At 33.8% G+C, this 18,782-nt stretch overlaps 1 protein-coding gene across 1 annotated transcript in view; it reads right to left on the minus strand.

Moving 5' to 3' along the window:
- The window catches only part of LOC306856946 (zinc finger protein GLI2-like), a 100,611-nt gene that overhangs the window by 70,788 nt on the left and 11,041 nt on the right, over window positions 1–18,782 (minus strand). The window contains exon 2 of the mRNA XM_079396520.1: window positions 8,354–8,479. Coding sequence (XP_079252646.1) covers window positions 8,354–8,468 — 115 coding nt within the window. The 5' untranslated portion in view covers window positions 8,469–8,479. The remainder of the gene's footprint in view (window positions 1–8,353; window positions 8,480–18,782) is intronic.

The following is an 18,782-nucleotide window of genomic DNA, read 5'->3' on the forward strand; positions in this document are numbered from 1 at the left end:
TAAAAACTATTTACACGCTCCGGCCCGCAATCAGCCATCCCAACCCCTCGTTCTCTTACAGAAAGCACCGGGCTTGAATAATGCAACATAAAATGCGGAGGAGGAGCAGATAAGACGTGTTTTAAATGCTTATTAATCAAAAAGTGTCATTTTAACAAGACAAAACCTATTTCCGGAGACGTCACATATTGTCGTTTCACTTAAACCTGCTCAATCACGCACACAAGATGTCGTAAATCAATAGAGTTGCGTTTGCATGCAGCAAAATATGCGTTTAAGCACATGCATTTGCGCTTGACCCCGTGTTGTCTGTGTGGCGGCTGTATAGATGTTAAGCATCCTGCCCGGCAGTTCCCTCAGGACTGACCCGACTCAGCAGAAAACACGGTTGCAGCGGTGCTTAGTGCGGCCATCAATCACGCCGCAACACGACTAACTCACTTTCACCATGATGTATGTGGTGAGTCACCGATTCCAGTTAATCAAGTGATTACACGCAGGCCCGCGAGCAACCTCAGCTGCTCCGCTGCACAACCTAATAGCGCCATACAAATGCATTGATTTTTTGGGGGGTTCTATATATAGCGTAATATTTTGCACCAAACTTTGCAATCTCACTTCTGCAGAAAGAATAATTGCACTATTGAATACATGAATAATGCTGGATAAATCTGCAATTCAGATAAATACAAAACACTACAAAAGCTGCTCCTTATTGCCATTTATCAAGATGCATGCGTGCATGCTGCATTTGAATGCATTAACAAAAGGCAACATTTCCAGAGAATCAGGTTCTGAGGCTAAACTGCCAATGGCCGGTGAATTGAGAAAATGAAAAAAAACTTGAGAAAATGTGGCCATAACAATTTTTTTCCCCAGCCATAAAACTGTATCTACATTGTTTAAAAAAAAAAAAAGACCAGAACAAATTGTGGAAACACATGTAACTAATTAATTATTAATTAAATAATAATAATAACAACAATAATAAACAATACATTATTTACTATTATTTAATCAAATTACAAACCAGAAACATCACTATAATATTACTGAACTACATTATTATTAACAACAACAACAATCAATGTTATCACTGGATCACTGTTACACAACAATAAATGACGCACATCAGTTCCACGAGCAGCTTTAGGACTCTCTGATCACTGTTTGGTTCATCTTATTCCAACCTACAGGCAGAAACTTAAATCTGCAAAGCCTGTTAAAATCTGTTAAAAGATGGACTAATGAAACAGAGCGGGATCTACAAGCCTGTTTCTCTCTCACTGATTGGACTGTTTTTGAAGCTGCTGCAAATGATCTGGACGAGCTCACAGAGACTGTAACATCGTATATCAGTTTCTGTAAGGATATGTGCATTCCTAACAGGACTAATCTAATCTACAACAATGACAAACCATGGTTCACTGCAAAACTCAGACAGCTCCATCAGGCCAAAGAAGATGCTTACAGAAAGGGGGATAAAGTCTTGTACAAACAGGCCAAATACACACTGGAAAAGGAGATCAGAGTGGCAAAGAGGAATTATTCTGGCAAGCTAAGGAACAAATTCTCTTCCAGTGATCCTGCTTCAGTGTGGAAAGGAATGAAGGATATCACCAGCTACAAGTCACCATCCCCCAGCACTGTGGAGAAACAACACCTGGCAGACGACTTGAACAAGTTTTATTGTCGTTTTGAAAAATCACCCCACACCCGCCCTGACCACCTCTCCACACAACCATTAACACCTCCAGCAACCCTCCTCTCCCCCACACCTACAATTCAAATCAGCAAAGAAGATGTGTTCCAGGTCTTCAGGAAGAACAAAAGAAGGAAAGCACCTGGTCCAGACGGTGTGTCACCAGCCTGTCTGAAAATCTGTGCTGACCAGCTGGCCCCCATCTTCACACAGATCTTCAATAGATCACTGGAGCTGTGTGAAGTCCCCTCATGCTTCAAACGCTCCACCATCATCCCCGTCCCAAAGAAACCCAAAATTACTGGACTTATGACTACAGACCTGTGGCCCTAACGTCTGTAGCCATGAAATCATTTGAAAGACTGGTTTTGGCTTATCTGAAGGACATCACTGGTCACTTACTGGACCCCCTGCAGTTTGCCTACAGAGCAAACAGGTCTGTGGATGATGCAGTCAACATGGGACTGCACTTCATCCTGCAGCATCTGGACAGACCAGGGACTTATGTGAGGATCCTGTTTGTGGACTTCAGCTCCGCTTTTAACACCATCATCACGGAAACTCTTCAGAATAAACTAACCCAGCTCTCCGTCCCCACCTCCTTCAGTCAGTGGATCAATAGCTTCCTGACAGACAGACAGCTAGTAAAAAACCTCAGGCAATCCATCTCATGAACACTCAACAATAAACATGGAACACACAACTACAATACATTATCCATTCACCACACTCACTTATTTTATTTTTATTTTTCTCATTTCTAATTTGCACATACTTGACCTGTACATACATAGTCGTCTATATTACATATTGTGCTTTTACTGCTTTGTACATTGCCTATTTGGATATTTGTATATTATTCTTTTATTATCTGTGTCCTGTCCTGTTGCTGTCTTTCTGTTGCACTGTGGAGCTTCTGTCACTACAACAAATTCCTTGTATGTTTAAACATACTTGGCCAATAAAGCTCATTCTGATTCTGATTCTGAACAATAATAATATTTAATGTATATTAATATTAATACTAATACTAATATTATTTTTAGTAGTAGCATTTTTTATAAATACTGTATGTGCATTGTTTCATTTAAAAATGTAAACATCTAATTGCATTTTTTTCTAATTAATTAATTATCAAATTATTTAAAAAAACACATCTATTAAGAAATATCACTATAATACTATTGAATAGTGAAGTATTTATTAATAATAATAATAATAATAATAATTTATTATTTATAATAATGTATAGTGTATATAATTTATATAAATATTATATTATATATAATTTATTATTATTTATATAACAACAGTACAATTACTTTATTTAACGTTTAAACAATGGAGCTTTTAATTTGGCAGAAAACTGCATTCTTTTGAAATGCTTCTTTTGTTGACAACAGATTTATAAACTCATTCTCATAAACAATTTGGGAAGATGTCTGGAGCATATTGCATTTTCAAATGCACGTTATAAGCAACTGAAACTCTTACATAGCCTACTCATATAATTACAACGCTAAACCATAACGCATTATCAGCCATTGCTCGAATTAATACAAAAAAATGACCAACCAACTGACCAATTTTTACTGATATTTGGCGCTTGGTGAGTGTTAATTTTAGGTCCTGCAGGGAATGCATGAACTGATATATCATGAAAGCAACGTGATAAAAGCATCTGCCAAATGCATCCATGTAAACACAACATGCAAAGTGCATTCGGACACCACTGTCTGCCAAGGTCGCCGTGCACGAGTTTGCATCCTGACCGCATTTATAACCCATCGAGAACCCTCACGGCGTCCAGTAAAACGCATCGCAGAGACACCTGCTCGCATTTTAATTGAATACATGCATTGTTTTCCCTTTTAAATCAGGTGACTCGAGCTCGGGTTCATAATTCGCGCTCACATTTCCATAGAGGTCTGTGAGCGCGGGCCCCAGGCCCCTAACATAAAACAAATGACCAGCTCTCATGATAAATGGTTCTATTAGCAATCCAGATTGTTAAACTCAGATATAACGGAGCCGAGGGGAGCGGCGGCCCATTTATTTTCCCCTCCTCACACAAATAGCTTGTTTTTTATGTGTAAATAACATATTAAAAGTCAGCATTAGCCGTGTTGTCTGATAGAGAGGAAAGCGTCGGGGATAAATAACGGCGGACAGGGGCGTAAAACACAGCGCTTTAATAGCGGCGTCTTCGCGGTGGGCTTGACTGAGGTGACAGCGGCTCCGCAGATTGTTGTAAACTCCACATTGACCGTAAAGCCGCTGAACGCAACCGTATATTAAAAGCGGCAACTCCAGGCTTCAGGGAATGTGATCCTGGGTTCAAGGACCTCGTCTCTCGGGCCCCGCGCTGCATATTCACTTATCAGAGTCTGCGGGCCGGGATAATAAAGCGGATTAAAGTGATAAGTAATTGCTCTGTCGCCGAGCGCTAGCAAACAGCTGAGGCTCGTTCCCCCGGTAAACTGGAGAGCATTTATTTGGAGATCGGATAGGATTTCATGAGAACATTGCCAAACTTTCTGGTGAAGCTGGCTGAGGAAGTCATTGCTGGTTAAGCTAGTTAAGCTAGGGATAGTAAACCTGAAAATGAACGTTTCGCCATCGTTACTCACCTAAAGTCGTTCCAAACATTTATGACTTACTTTTTTCCAAGACTGATATAAATCAAACGACTTTAAACGTTTTCCAAATATTTTACAGAAGATGGCAGCATATTTTTTGTTTATATTTTGAGTTAGATTTTATTTTTATATTTTCTGCTTTCATGTGAATTTTGCTTAAAGTTTTAGTAATTTTGTTGTCATTTTTATAAGTTTTTTTTTGTTTTTTAAATATGATTGTATAGTTTTTATTCATTTTTATTTCAGTTTTAGTTTATTTTAGTGCATCAAGTTAAACAAAATAAAAATTTTCGTAAAATATTTTGTCATTTTTATGTCATTTAATTTTTTTTTTTACGTCTATATAGTTTAAAATTTTAGTAATTTTTCAAATACATTGTCATTTTAATTAATTTTAGTCATTATTTCAGTTATTTGCCAAGGCAACATTTCTGTATTTATTATTTGTTTTTTCAATTTTAATAGTTTTTTTAATATATTAATATATTTTTATATATTTAATATTTTATTGTATTATTTTATTTTGTTATGTATTTTTATATATTTATATTTCATTTCATTTGATCTTTTTTTATATATTTTGTTTTATTTTATATATATTTGTTTTTATTTATTTCATTTCATTTATGAATATATTTATTTAAAAATAAAAGCCAATTCACAATATTAATGATTCTTTTATTTTATTTTATTTTATTTCAATTACTGAAAATACTTTTTAATATTTAAAAAGTATTAATATTTATTTTTTACTTTTTAAGTTTAACTTTCAATTAATAATTACAAACTGATTAAGCAGAGGTTAGACATACTGAAGAGCTCATCCCCCTTCTTTTTGTTTTTACAAAAAAAAAATAATAATTTAAAGCAAATTTTTTAAATGTCTCTAAATCTGAAATTTAATCTTACAAAAAAACATTTCGATTTAGTGAGGTCACTCCTGTCTCATATGTTTCTCACATGTGCTTCCTCTAGAGTTTCAAAAATGTATTTTTGGTATTTTTCTGAGTCGTTACACACAGCATAAAGGAAGCATATTTTCAGTAAAACATGTCCTCAGTCACATCTGAAGTGTTTTCTTTCACAAATACAGAGGAGCTTCTAACAGCACGCTGCTGCAGGCCTCCTTAAAAGTGGTTTTAATTAGTTTCAGCTCTGATTCGAAGCCCTCAGCCGTTCTGATCTGGGGTCTGCTGTGGTTTTCTGTTAAAAAAACTGCTCAAGTAAAAACTACCTGTTAGTTTGTGTTCAATATTCATCCGCCTGGAGGCTCTCAGAACAAACAATGTTCACACTGCAATCACAAACTTCCCCATTTCATGCCATTCTTTGATACACAATTAATGACTGTTTGAAATAATGGCAGGCCACCAAAGTCTTTCATGAATCAGAAAGCAGAATCACCATTTCAAAGGTCTCAGACGGGCCACCCTCCTCCACTGCGACTGCTGCCTTCACTAATTCATAACAGTTGTACTCTGGAGGTAAGAACAAGCTCCTTCGGCCTCATTATAGACAACTTTTATCACGGGTCCACAGACATGTTTTAAACATGCTCGGTCTCATCTGCTGTCACACACTTTCCTCTCTGGACGGGGTTTGATGACCCCAAAGCACACACTGAGATGCTGAAAGTTTGCATCCACCACAGACGAGTGTGAAAAGTGCATGAATATGGCGAGCATTCAGGACTATAGTATATAATCAGAGTACCGTATGAATAGAGATCTTTGTAATATCTCGGTTGTTTCTCTTGTACTGCAAAATTGCTTCCTGTTGAAACAGGACATCGAGGCCAGTGTTCATTAATTTTTTGAATTAGCTTTTATTTTTATATAAATATATTCAGTTTAAATTAAATTAAATATAATCTGAAAAAAGAAAAAATGTAAATAAAAAAACAATAAATAAATATTTATTATAAAATAAAAATAAATAAAATATTAATTTCAATAAGACATAATAATATATAGAATTAAATTAAATTATATATATATATATATATATATATATATAAATGAAAAATATAACAATCATGAAAAATTATAATTTAATAAAGATGTAATTTTAGGCAATTTTAGCAATTTAGTTTTTTTTTTTTTTTTTACATTTTATATACATTTTAAATTAATATTGAAATGAAAATATCATTATATATATATATATATATATATATTGAAATTTTCATTTGAACTATTTTCATTCTATATATATATATATATATATATATATATATATATATATATATATATATATATATATATATATAATGAAAATAGTAAAAAAAAATCAGTAATTTTATTAATTTTAAATGAATATTGAAATGAAAATTTATTTCATTTCAATATTCAATATTTCATTTCATTTCAATTTTATTAAAATTAAATTTATATATAATGAAAATAGTAAATATATAATTTATTCAGTAATTTTATACAGTATTTGTTTTGTCATTTTTATATATATTTATTTTAAATATTACTATATACTGTAGCATTAATAAATTTTTTATCTCAGTTTTAGTAATGTTATTCCTTCAACTTCAACTTATTAATTTTACATAGTTGTCAAGGCAACAATTATTTTTTTTCTTTTGTTTTTCTAAATGAAGTTAATCTAAAATGTAATTTTTCAACAGCCAAATGTAGTTAGTGAGGTCTTATTGTTTTTCTAATTGTTTAAGTTATAGTGATATTTTATTTTATTTCAGCTTTACTTTAATGACTTTTTCAAATTATTACTATTTTTAATAGCTTAAGTTTTAGTTAACAATAACAACACTGATTAATATTGAAGGGTTCATCCTTTAAAAAAAAATATATATATATTAATATTTCTAAATAATATTTAATTTTGTCTATCTACTAAAATTTTATTTTACAATAGCCAAATGTAGAATTAACGAGGTCTTTTATATTATATTGTTTATAGCTAGATCAAATCCATCACGTATCGTGAGCAATGAAAGAGAAACCTATAAAAGGTATTAAATCTCCATCTGATCCCATCAATGCTGCTGCTTAAGTCGATCAAACAAAGTCAGGATCTCAAATTCACTTTCACTTCAGTCTCCATAATTCCCCCCGCAGTTCAAAACTAATCATATGAATCATGTACGAGTGAAAATCACACTCTATAAATGATGCCGTTCGACTGTCTTGTTGCCACTGTGTGGCCTATTTTTCCGCTTCTTTTTTCAACAAACCATGGATTTTTCTTCCCTTTACAATGGAAGGCCACAAAATTCCTTCATCAATCTCTAAAAAAATCCCTAAAATCCACCAGAGGTATTTCCATTTCAAAGGTGGACCTCGGCGCGTGTCGTTCGCCGCTGCCATTTTAACTAATTCATAACACTTATACTCCGGAGGAAGGAACAAGGTCTTTGGGCCTCATTATTCAGAGCTTTTATCGCTCTCCTAAAGACATGTTTTAAACATGCTTGCGCTCTTTCTATCCTTCCATCTGTAGCTCCTGATTAATCTCAGAGCAAACAGAGCGCTAAAAGCCCTGGGCTTGTCCAATAGGCCGCGATTACGTGTCATTGCACGAGGACAACTCGCATGAGACGTGCCGCTCGCTCGCTATTAATGAACGTGAGTTTAGGATTCACATCAGGCCCGACGGATCCTCACCTTTGACTCTTGGGGGCTTTCGGCCCAGCTTATCAGGGACAGCCGGCACCGCGAGCACCATATTTTATCTTTAAAATGCATATTTCATGGGCATATTCTCTTCTTCGGCTCACTGGAGTCTTTAAGCTCTTGGCTGGTGAGATAAATAACCCCAGAAAGACTCAAAACATCATCTGCTTTACATTAAACGTTGTGCGCAACTCTTAAATCTCAGTTACACTGCATGCAACGCAATTGGTCATGTGATATGCAAGAACCAATGAGGTCGGATGCACCAGATTTGAATATATGCATGCATGGATGGGATTTGAGACTGAAATGCAAAGTAATAGGAAGTGAAAGCGAGTTGTTTCGGGAAGGAACGGACAGGTTTGTACCTCTGGCCAGTGATGATGGGGAAGGTTTTTTGGGTAGCTCGCTGAAGCTGTTTCCATCCAGAGCGGACGTCTTACAGTCCTTCTTCTCTGCGGCGCCGGGAACGCTGGCCTCCATTTTGATGTATTCTACGAAAGAGAGACAGAGATGTCATCTAAAATATCCATGCATATGTATTAATAAGGTAAAGCAAAGAAATAAAATAAAAAAGAAAACATAAAAAAAATGTAAAATTAAATGAACTGAAACAAAATTAAATATAAAATAAATTATATAAAATAAAATATAATCTGAAAATAAAAATAACATTTAAAATAAAAATACAGATACAAATAAGAAATTAAATAAATAAATAAACATTAAAAAAAATTTAAAATAATAATATGTAAACTATAATATATAAAATTATAAAATAAAATATTAAATAATTTAATATAAATATGAAAAAGAAATAAATATAAACTATAAAAACAAAACAAATTTTTTATAAAATGAAAACATATAAATTCAAATTTGAAGCTGAGGGAAAAACACCATTGTGAAGGGATGTGTTAATGATGTGAGTGAGTGCAGGTATATATATACAGTTATACCTGCACTCACTCACATCATTAACACATCCCTTCGCAATGGTGTTTTTCCTTCAGCATTTAGACAGGCTCATATAACCCCACTACTTAAGAAACCCACCCTTAAACCATCTCTTCTAGAGAACTACAGACATTCCCTTCTTCCTTTCATTGCAAAAACACTTGAACGAGTTGTGTTCAACCAATTCTCTAACTTTCTCACACAGAACAACCTCCTGGACAGCAACCAGTCTGGTTTCAGAAGTGGACATTCAACCGAGACTGCCTTGCTCTCAGTTGTTGAAGCCCGAAGACTGGCAAGAGCGGATTCCAAATCTTCAATACTTGTCTTGCTGAATCAGTCCGCTGCTTTTGACAAAATTAACCACCAGATTCTCCTGTCAACCCTATTGGCAAAGGGCATCTCAGGAACTGCACTCCAGTGGTTTGAGTCTTACTTATCAGATAGGTCCTCCAAGGTCTCTTGGAGAGGTGAGGTGTCCAAGTCGCAACATCTAGCTACTGGGGTGCCTCATGGCTCAGTTCTTGGACCACTTCTCTTCTCTGCCTATACATGGCATCACAAGGTTCTGTCATTCAGAAACATGGCTTTTCACATCACTGCTGTGATGATGACGCTCAACTCTATACCTCTCATTCCATCCTGATGATCCGATGATAGCTGCTCACATTTCAGCTTGTCTAACAAACATTTCTTGCTGGATGAAGGACCATCACCTTCAACTCAACCTTGCCAAGACAGAACTGCTTGTGGTTCCATCAAACCCATCGTTTCATCACAATTCCACCATCCAGTTAGGCACATCAACTATAACATCTTCAAAAACAGCCAGAAACCTTGGAGTTGTGATTGTTGATCAGCTGAATTTCTCAGACCACATTGCTAAAACTGCCTAGTCCAGCAGATTTGCTTTATACAACATTAGGAAGATCAGGCCCTTTTTTCGGAACATGCTTCATAACTCTTTGTTCAAGCTCTTGTTCTGTCTAGGCTGGACTATTACAATGCTCTCTTGGCAGGTCTTCCAGCCAGTTCTATCAAACCTTTACAATTAATCCAGAATGTGGCAGCAAGATTAATCTTTAATGAGCCGAAAAGAATGCACGTCACACCTCTGTTCATCAATTTGCACTGGCTACCAATCGCTGCTCCCATAAAATTCAAATTAATATTTGTTGTTCTGCACTCCTTTACCTCATGACTTCAGACTTATGTGCCTCTAGAAGCTTGCATTCTGCCAATGAATGTCGCTTTATTGTACCATCCCAAAGAGGCACAAAATCCCTTTCACAGACTTTTAAATTAAATGTTCCCTCCTGGTGGGCAGTTACTTAGCCATCTTCAGGAATCGACTAAAAATCTTCAGGAATCTTTATTTGACCCTCTAACTCTAGCACTCTCTAATCTAATTCTAACGTAATGTAATATATATATATATATATATATATATATATTACATTATGTTACATTTATAGAAATTACTATATATATATATATATATATATATATATATATATATATATATATATATAGTAATTTCTATAAATATATAGTCATTTCTAAAAATACAGAAAAATGTAATGAAATAAAATATATATAAAAATAAATAAAGAGTCAAATATAAAAAACTAAATAAAATATAAAATGAAATAAAATACAAAAAATCTATAATTACAAATAAAATTACAAAAATGAAAAAATAATAAAATATATAAAAAAACATAAGTACATGAACCTATATTAAAAAAATCGAAAAATAAATAACATATACAAAAATCTTTTAACAATCAAATATAAAACAATATGAAATATATAACATAATATAACAAACACATATAACATTAACATAAAATATTGGAAATAATAACAGCTAGGTGGTTGCCAGGTGTTGCTATGCTTTTGCAAGGGTGTTCTGATTGGTTGTCCAACCTAAAATTCTGATCTCTTTATAAATATATTCTTTATAACACTGCAAGATGACACACACTGAACTTTAATACTTAATGTTGATTTAAACTAACCTCTAATACTAACTATGATCAATACTAACAGTGCTTGACCACAAATAAATTACTACTAATAAACAAACCTGTGTGCAATTAACCTAAAGTTCATGAAATCCTGCTTATGAAAGCAGGACTCAGTGCTGCATCACGGCATGTTATTGAAATGGCTGGAGTGAGCAGAAGCAGATTCATCTAGTCACTCGACCGTCTCGTTTCTCGCGGTTTTTAAGGCAAGGTAAGCCGATTAGTGGAGGAACACACGAGTGAGCCTGAACGGCATCTGTTTCCGCTTTCCTTCGCCAACAGCGATGCTCCATACGGCCGCGGGCACAAGTCAACATCAAGTCAAAAATCACTTCTTTAACTCATGCTCTTATCATGAACAGTTCATCAGTGCATTGCGTTGACTTAAAATCATCTTGGCGTTCCCTCATAGTTTTTAAGGCTACAAATTTTACAGGCCCAAATCAGGGTGTAACGCTGGCGTCAGGATGATGAAGATGCTCCATAAATCCCGTAAGTCTTTTATCTGACCCTATATTCACCTTTACATTCATCCTGCACTGAAATCACAGCGTCAGTCTTTACAAGCGGAGGATCTGACCTCTCAATATTCCTCGTGCTGGCAGTCAGCTTAAACTCATGCTGTGGCCAAAATCTTACATCACTTTATGACTTTAATTTACATCACTGTAACGGTACATACTAGCGGTCAAAAGTCTGAAATACTTAACTTTTAATGTTTTCGAAAGAATAATTAAGCAGTAAATCAGCATATTAGAATGATTTCTGAAGGATCATGTGACACTGAGGACTGGAGTAATGATGCTAAAAAGTCAGCTTTGATCACAGAAATAAATTACATTTTGACAGATATTCACATAGAAAACAGATCATTTGAGTTGTAATAATATTTCAAAATATTACAGGCTTTTATTGTATTTCTTGATCAAATAATGCAGCCTTGGTGAGCATAAAGGTGTTCTTTCGAAAACATCAAAAAATAAAATTTGACAGTAATGCATATATCATGTTATAGCTATTATTGCTGTAAATTGAACAAAAAAAGGTTTATTTGGTTCATTTTGATTTCATATTTATGAATAATTCAATTATTAAATTAACTTTGGTTTATTTATTTACCCTAAGCTTGATGAACTGCAAATTAATTATTTAATAAACCCTTTAAATGAAAAAAGATGAAATGATTATATAAAATAAATTATAATTATATTTAATATTTTAAATAAAAATACATTATTCAATTAATATAAGTTGAATAATTAAATTAATTAAAGTAAATAAGTAATTATTCTTATGTTATATTTATGAATAATTATTCAATTAACTTTTTGATAAACCAGTAATTTAAATACTTAAGACACTGTTTCATTTGATAAATTCTCCTTTATTGAAAAATGATTGAGTTATTAAATTATGTAATTATATTAATAAAAAATACCACCAATTATATGTACTATTTAAATGACTAAATTGTGATTAATTGAATATTAAATTACACGTGACTAATTATTCATATTTTATATTTACAAATATTTAAATTACTCGGTTTATTTATTAAACCCTTTTTTATTTTTTATAAATCAGTCATTTAAATACTTAAGAAAATTATATTTAATTATTATAATTTTATTTTTTTGGGAACTTGATGCAATGCAAAATATCAGATGATTCAAATCAAATAAACCAATCAGTCATCAACACAAAAACAACTTCACATTAAAAACTTCAAAATGAATCACTCAAACCAGTCAAAATAACATTAAAATAGAATCAGAATCATGAATTCAGTAAAACAGTGCCAAATAAACACTCCTCAAAAACTTTGACTTATTTGTGTTGCACTGTGTATTTTCACACTATTCAATGTTCTTTCACATTAACAATGTAAATGTTTATCTAAGTCACATGGTATACTCAATTGAATTGCTCAGCTCCAGTGCACACTCAACAGACAGCAGCAGATGTGATCTATCTAGTGTACAGTGCTGTATGTCTTTGTCCTTGCGGTTTGACAGAAATCAGTGAAAGACGAACACCTCTGTGAACGTGAAGAGCGTCAGAGATCTCGAGAGATCCGGTGCGTGTGATGGGATAACACCGGTGTCAAAGACCAAACGCACAGATGGCCATGAAAGCTACCGCCAACATCACAAGACTCGTATTATTTACAGTCCTCCATCAAACACTGCATTAACAACGAAAGTGGACAGTCAGTTTAACTTGACCTTTTGACCTCCAAAAATCAACATCACGGTATAACAGCACTGAGAATACATAATCACAGAATAACTATTTAACAATATTTAATTATTATATATACAATGACTTTTTATTTATTTATTGAGAATAAGAAGAAATAATAACATAATAATAGCTATTTTAATTCAATAATTTAATTTATTTAATAATTAAACGTAATTATTATTAATATTATGTTTCAATGATTTAATATATTTTTATAATACTTAATTTTTAATATATACTATGAATATTTTTTTTTAGAAATAAATCCAAAATAAATAGCGAAAAATTTAATAAAACCGGTCAAAAAGACACATGGCTGATAAAAGTGATACTAAAATATAATTTCAATGTACTATGAGAGAGAAATATGATACAAAACTTTAAAACAGCATGACTGTGACCATTTTCACGGTAAATATGGTGACTGTTTCCTGGAAAATATGTGAAATCCTACAGGCTGCACATTTTAAAATACACATCAGAAAGCAAAGATGTTTCATAAATAAAGATGTTTCTTAAAGTACAACAAATGAGAGCTGGAAAATGATCCAGAACAGGCCAAAGTTTGCCAAATCTCATCAGATTCTCCATTCACAACAGGCCACAAAAGCACTTTTCACTCTCAAAATCAATTTTTTTCTGCATAAAATTGAATTTCATTTTGCATAATTGCTCCAAGAGCTAAAAAAAAATGTTGAGGAAAAACTTCATCTATATAAACGCTGTCAGGTCGTCTAGTTTGGTGCGGTGTTTATGAGATTGAACAGGTGTGAGCAGCGTGTCATTCACGGCCAGCGAGAGCTCATTACCACCGGTCAGTGGAGCAAACGAGCTCCCGCCTCATTAATTACAACCACTGAAATAACAGTTCTGACCTGAGATCAGTCGGATGGCTTTGTTAAAAGCTTTTGTTTAGGAGATGACGGTTAGTGAGAAAGTCTGTGATCCAGTGATTATCGCTTTAAACACTGCCGGGAATTTACCAAAAACCAATGATTACACAGTTCACTAACCTAACCTAAACTAAAAAAAATAAAATATTAATCTGATTCAACAATTCATAAAATCTCAATAGTCACAGTCTCTGGATTGAATTATATATACACATTCATATAGATAGATAGATAGATAGATAGACAGGCAGACAGGCAGACAGACAGAGAGACAGACAGACAGACAGACAGACAGACAGACAGATAGATAGACAGATAGATAGATAGATAGATAGATAGATAGATAGATAGATAGATAGATAGATAGATAGATAGATAGATAGATAGATAGATAGATAGATAGATAGATAGATACATATATTTGAAGATTAATAAATAAACAAATATTATTTAAATTATTCAATTATTTCAATTTCTTGAAATATTAAACAATTTATATTAAATAATTATTAATAGATTAAAATTATTCATGTTAAAAATTACTAATATTACATTGATATTTATTTATTATATATGATAATCAAAAACAAACAAACAATTTTACAAATAAATATTGAGATACATTAAGTATCTAGGTCCAGGCATTTCACTCAGAGTAAATATTACTAAAAACATTATTTAGATTCTTAAATGATTACTTACTTAAAATGATGATTACTCAAAATATTATATATAATTCTGATTAAATAATTATTTAATATAAATGATGCAGTTATTATATATTATTAATCTTTTAGAAAAAATAAACATTTTGAAAAACTAAATAAATTATTAAATTAGAAAACGTCAACAAAAATAAATAAAGATATTTATATTAATTATTAATTATTGAATAATAAATTATAATTAAATATCAATAATAAATAATACATAAATAAATAATATACATGTAGATAGACAGACAGACAGACAGACAGACACACGCATATACAGTGGTGTGAAAAAGTGTTGGCCCCCTTCCTAATTTTTTATTTTTTTGCATGTTTGTCACAGTTTAATGTTTCAGATCATCAAACAAATTTAAATATTAATCAAAGATAATACAAGTGCTTGCCCCCTAAACCTAATAACTGGTTGGGTCACCCTTAGCAGCAACAACTGCAATCAATAACTTGCAATGAGTCTGTTACAGCGCTGTGGAGGAATTACAGCCCACTCATCTTGGCAGAATTGTTGTAATTCAGCCACATTGGAGGGTTTTCGAGCATGAAATCACTTAAATAGGACCTGCCTGACAAAGTGAAGTCAGCAGCCATATCACCCTGTAGCCCAAGACTGGTTGCCTACTGAAGCTAAGCAGGGTTGAGCCTGGTCAGTACCTGGATGGGAGACCTCCTGGGAAAACTAGGTTGCTGCTGGAAGAGGTGTTAGTGAGGCCAGCAGGGGGTGCTCACCCTGCGGTCTGGGTGGGTCCTGGCGCCCCAGTATAGTGATGGGGACACTATACTGTAAAAAGCACCGTCCTTCGGATGAGACGTTAAACCGAGGTCCTGACTCTCTCTGGTCATAAAAAATCCCAGGATGTCCTTCGAAAAAGAGTAGGGGTGTAACCCCGGCATCCTGGCCAAATTTGCCCATTGGCCTCTGACCATCATGGTCTCCTAACCATCCCCATATCTACTGATTGGCTTCATCCCTGTCTCCTCTCCACCAATAAGCTGGTGTGTGGTGGGCGTTCTGGCGCACTATGGCTTCCGTCGCATCATCCAGGTGGATGCTGCACATTGGTGGTGGACGAGGAGATACCCCCCTTACTATGTAAAGCGCTTTGAGTGCCTAGAACCAAAGTAGACCAAAATATCCTCAAAAGCTACACATCAGGTTGGGATCCAAAGAAATTCAGGAACAAATGAGAAAGTAATTGAGATCTATCAGTCTGGAAAAGGTTATAAAGCCAGAAGCCAATTCCCAGGAGTGGCCGGCCGACCAAAATTACCCCAAGAGCGCAGCGACGACTCATCCAAGAGGTCACAAAAGACCCCACAACAACATCTAAAGAACTCCAGGCCTCACTTGCCTCAGTTAAGGTCAGTGTTCATGACTCCACCATAAGAAAGAGACTGGGCAGAAATGGCCTGCATGGCAGAGATCCAAGACGAAAACCGCTGCTGAGCAAAAAGAACATATAAAGGCTCGTCTCAGTTTTGCTAGAAAACATCTTTATGATCCCCAAGACTTTTGGGAAAATACTCATTTGGAAGATGTGTGTCCCATTACATCTGGCGTAAAAGTAACGCAGCATTTCAGAAAAAGAACATCATACCAACAGTAAAATATGGTGGTGGTAGTGTGATGGTCTGGGGCTGCTTCAGGACCTGGAAGACTTGCTGTGATAAATGAACCATGAATTCAGCTTTCTACCAAAAAACCCTGAAGGACAATGTCCGGCCATCTGTTCGTGACCTCAAGCTGAAGCGAACTTTGGTTCTGCAGCAGGACAATGATCCAAAACACACAAGCAAATCCACCTCTGAATGGCTGAAGAAAAACAAAATGAAGACGTTGGAGTGGCCTAGTCAAAGTCCTGACCTGAATCCTATTGAGATGCTGTGGCTGTGGTTCATTCAAAAACTGCATGTTGTGTTTACTTGTGTTATCTTTCATTAATATTTAAATTTGTTTGATGATCTGAAACATTAAAGTATGACAAACATGCAAAAAAAAAAAAAAATCAGGAAGGGGGCCAACACTTTTTCACACCACTGTATTTATATGTGTGTGTGTGTGTTTTAAGAAAAAACTAACAAATAAATAAATAAATAAATAAATACTTAACTAAATAAATATTGAGATTAAGTATCATCCATCATTTTAACTCAGCTCTAAACAATCAAACTACTTTTCAAACAAAACAAAACCATTAAGAAATGGTAATTAGCTATTGTAAAACGTAACGCCGGTGAACAATCGTCATTTCCATTTGTAACGAGGCTCTGATGCCCAGCAGGATCTCCACTGGTGTCTTCAGAGACACAAACAGCCCTTCAACGACCATCAGAGCCTCAATACAGGCTTCAGCCAAAGATAATCAACAACTTCCCCCTCGAGACTCTCTGAGCTCAGATCAACCACGTGTTTGCTTCAGCCGCTGATTCTTCAGGCCAACTTCACATCCATTATTTGATGACTTCTGCTTCTCTGAAAGAGGTCAGTGTGTCTAGTGTGTTTCAGATGAAGCGGTTTCTCATTCACAGGTGGGCAGCTGTTCAGTAAAGCCCCCTAGTGAGGCCACATGTGTCACAGGTTATTTCCTGTGTGAACACGCACCATAAATCCAGAGGAAATCCAGCTGTTTGCTATCAAACCCTTGCCTTTCCTCCAGCCTCATGTTCTCAGAGTGAAACTGTGCTCAGATTGCGTCTGGATTACCGTAACTATGAAACAACAGCTTACAGTAGCGTTTAAAACGCCAAAGAGGATCCGTGTGTCGCTTTGCTGCTCATGACAGAAAAATCCTTTATTTGTACATGAATTTAACTCTATATTCTCCTGCAGAAACACACAGGGCTATAATAAAGCAGAAACGCAGAGGGGAAAACTGTTGCTGACAGCTGCCATGTTGGCTCTTAAATGACCTCCCAATGCTGTAAAAATCGTTGTGATTTAAACGGTAAAAGACTGTAACAATACTCTGGTAAAAATCTGTTAAACTTTATGCTACAGTGAAAAACTAATAGGTCTGGACAATTTCAGGTAATTTTACAACAAAATACTCTTAAATGTATTTTTTTTTAAATATTAAACCTCGACTTGTGGAAAAGCTTTCATTTAAATATATGTATTTGAACAAATAGTTAAAATAATATTTAATTTAATTTTATAGACATACATATATATATACACACACACATACAGTACACACACACACACACACATACAGTACACACACACACACACAATCAATCAATCAGCTAACTTTTAATAATATGGTATATTAACATTTTTGTGTTTTGTGTTTAAATATAAATTTAGGTCTAATCTGTAAAATTTAAATGTTTTTACCATATTTTTTAGAGCATAATTCTGGTAACCAGAAATTTCTGTTTTTTTACAGTCTGTCCAAATGAAAGAAAAGTTAATAAAGCTTTTAATGAGTTCAACAAAGACATGATTTTTTTTTACCAGTCATATTTTGTACGGTAATTCAGAACATGAACTCAACATCAGGGTTATTATAGTTAACTAAAACAAAAATGAAAACCATTAAAAAACATTTTTGTTACTTGAAATAAAAATCAGATGTTAACTGAAATAAAATAAATAATAAACTTTGGTAACACTTTACAATATTCGTTTTATTATTATTTAAAATATTAGTTTACAATATTAACATTAATGCATTAACCAACACTAATTATCGAACAATGAACAACACATCTGTTACAATATTTATTCATCTTTGTTAAAGTTAGTGAACAAAAATACAACTGTTCATCATGTTAGCTCAGGTCCATTAAGTAATATTAACAAATATACCTTCTCATTTTAATAATATATTAGTTAATGCTGAAATTAATATTAACCAAGATTAATAAATGGCTTTAGAAGTGTTTTTCATTGTTAGTTAAATGTTAACTAATGTACCTATCTAATGTTAACAGATGGAATCTTAT

The sequence above is a fragment of the Barbus barbus genome, assembly GCF_936440315.1.
Source record: "Barbus barbus genome assembly, chromosome: 37".
Classification (NCBI taxonomy): Eukaryota; Metazoa; Chordata; class Actinopteri; order Cypriniformes; family Cyprinidae; genus Barbus; species Barbus barbus.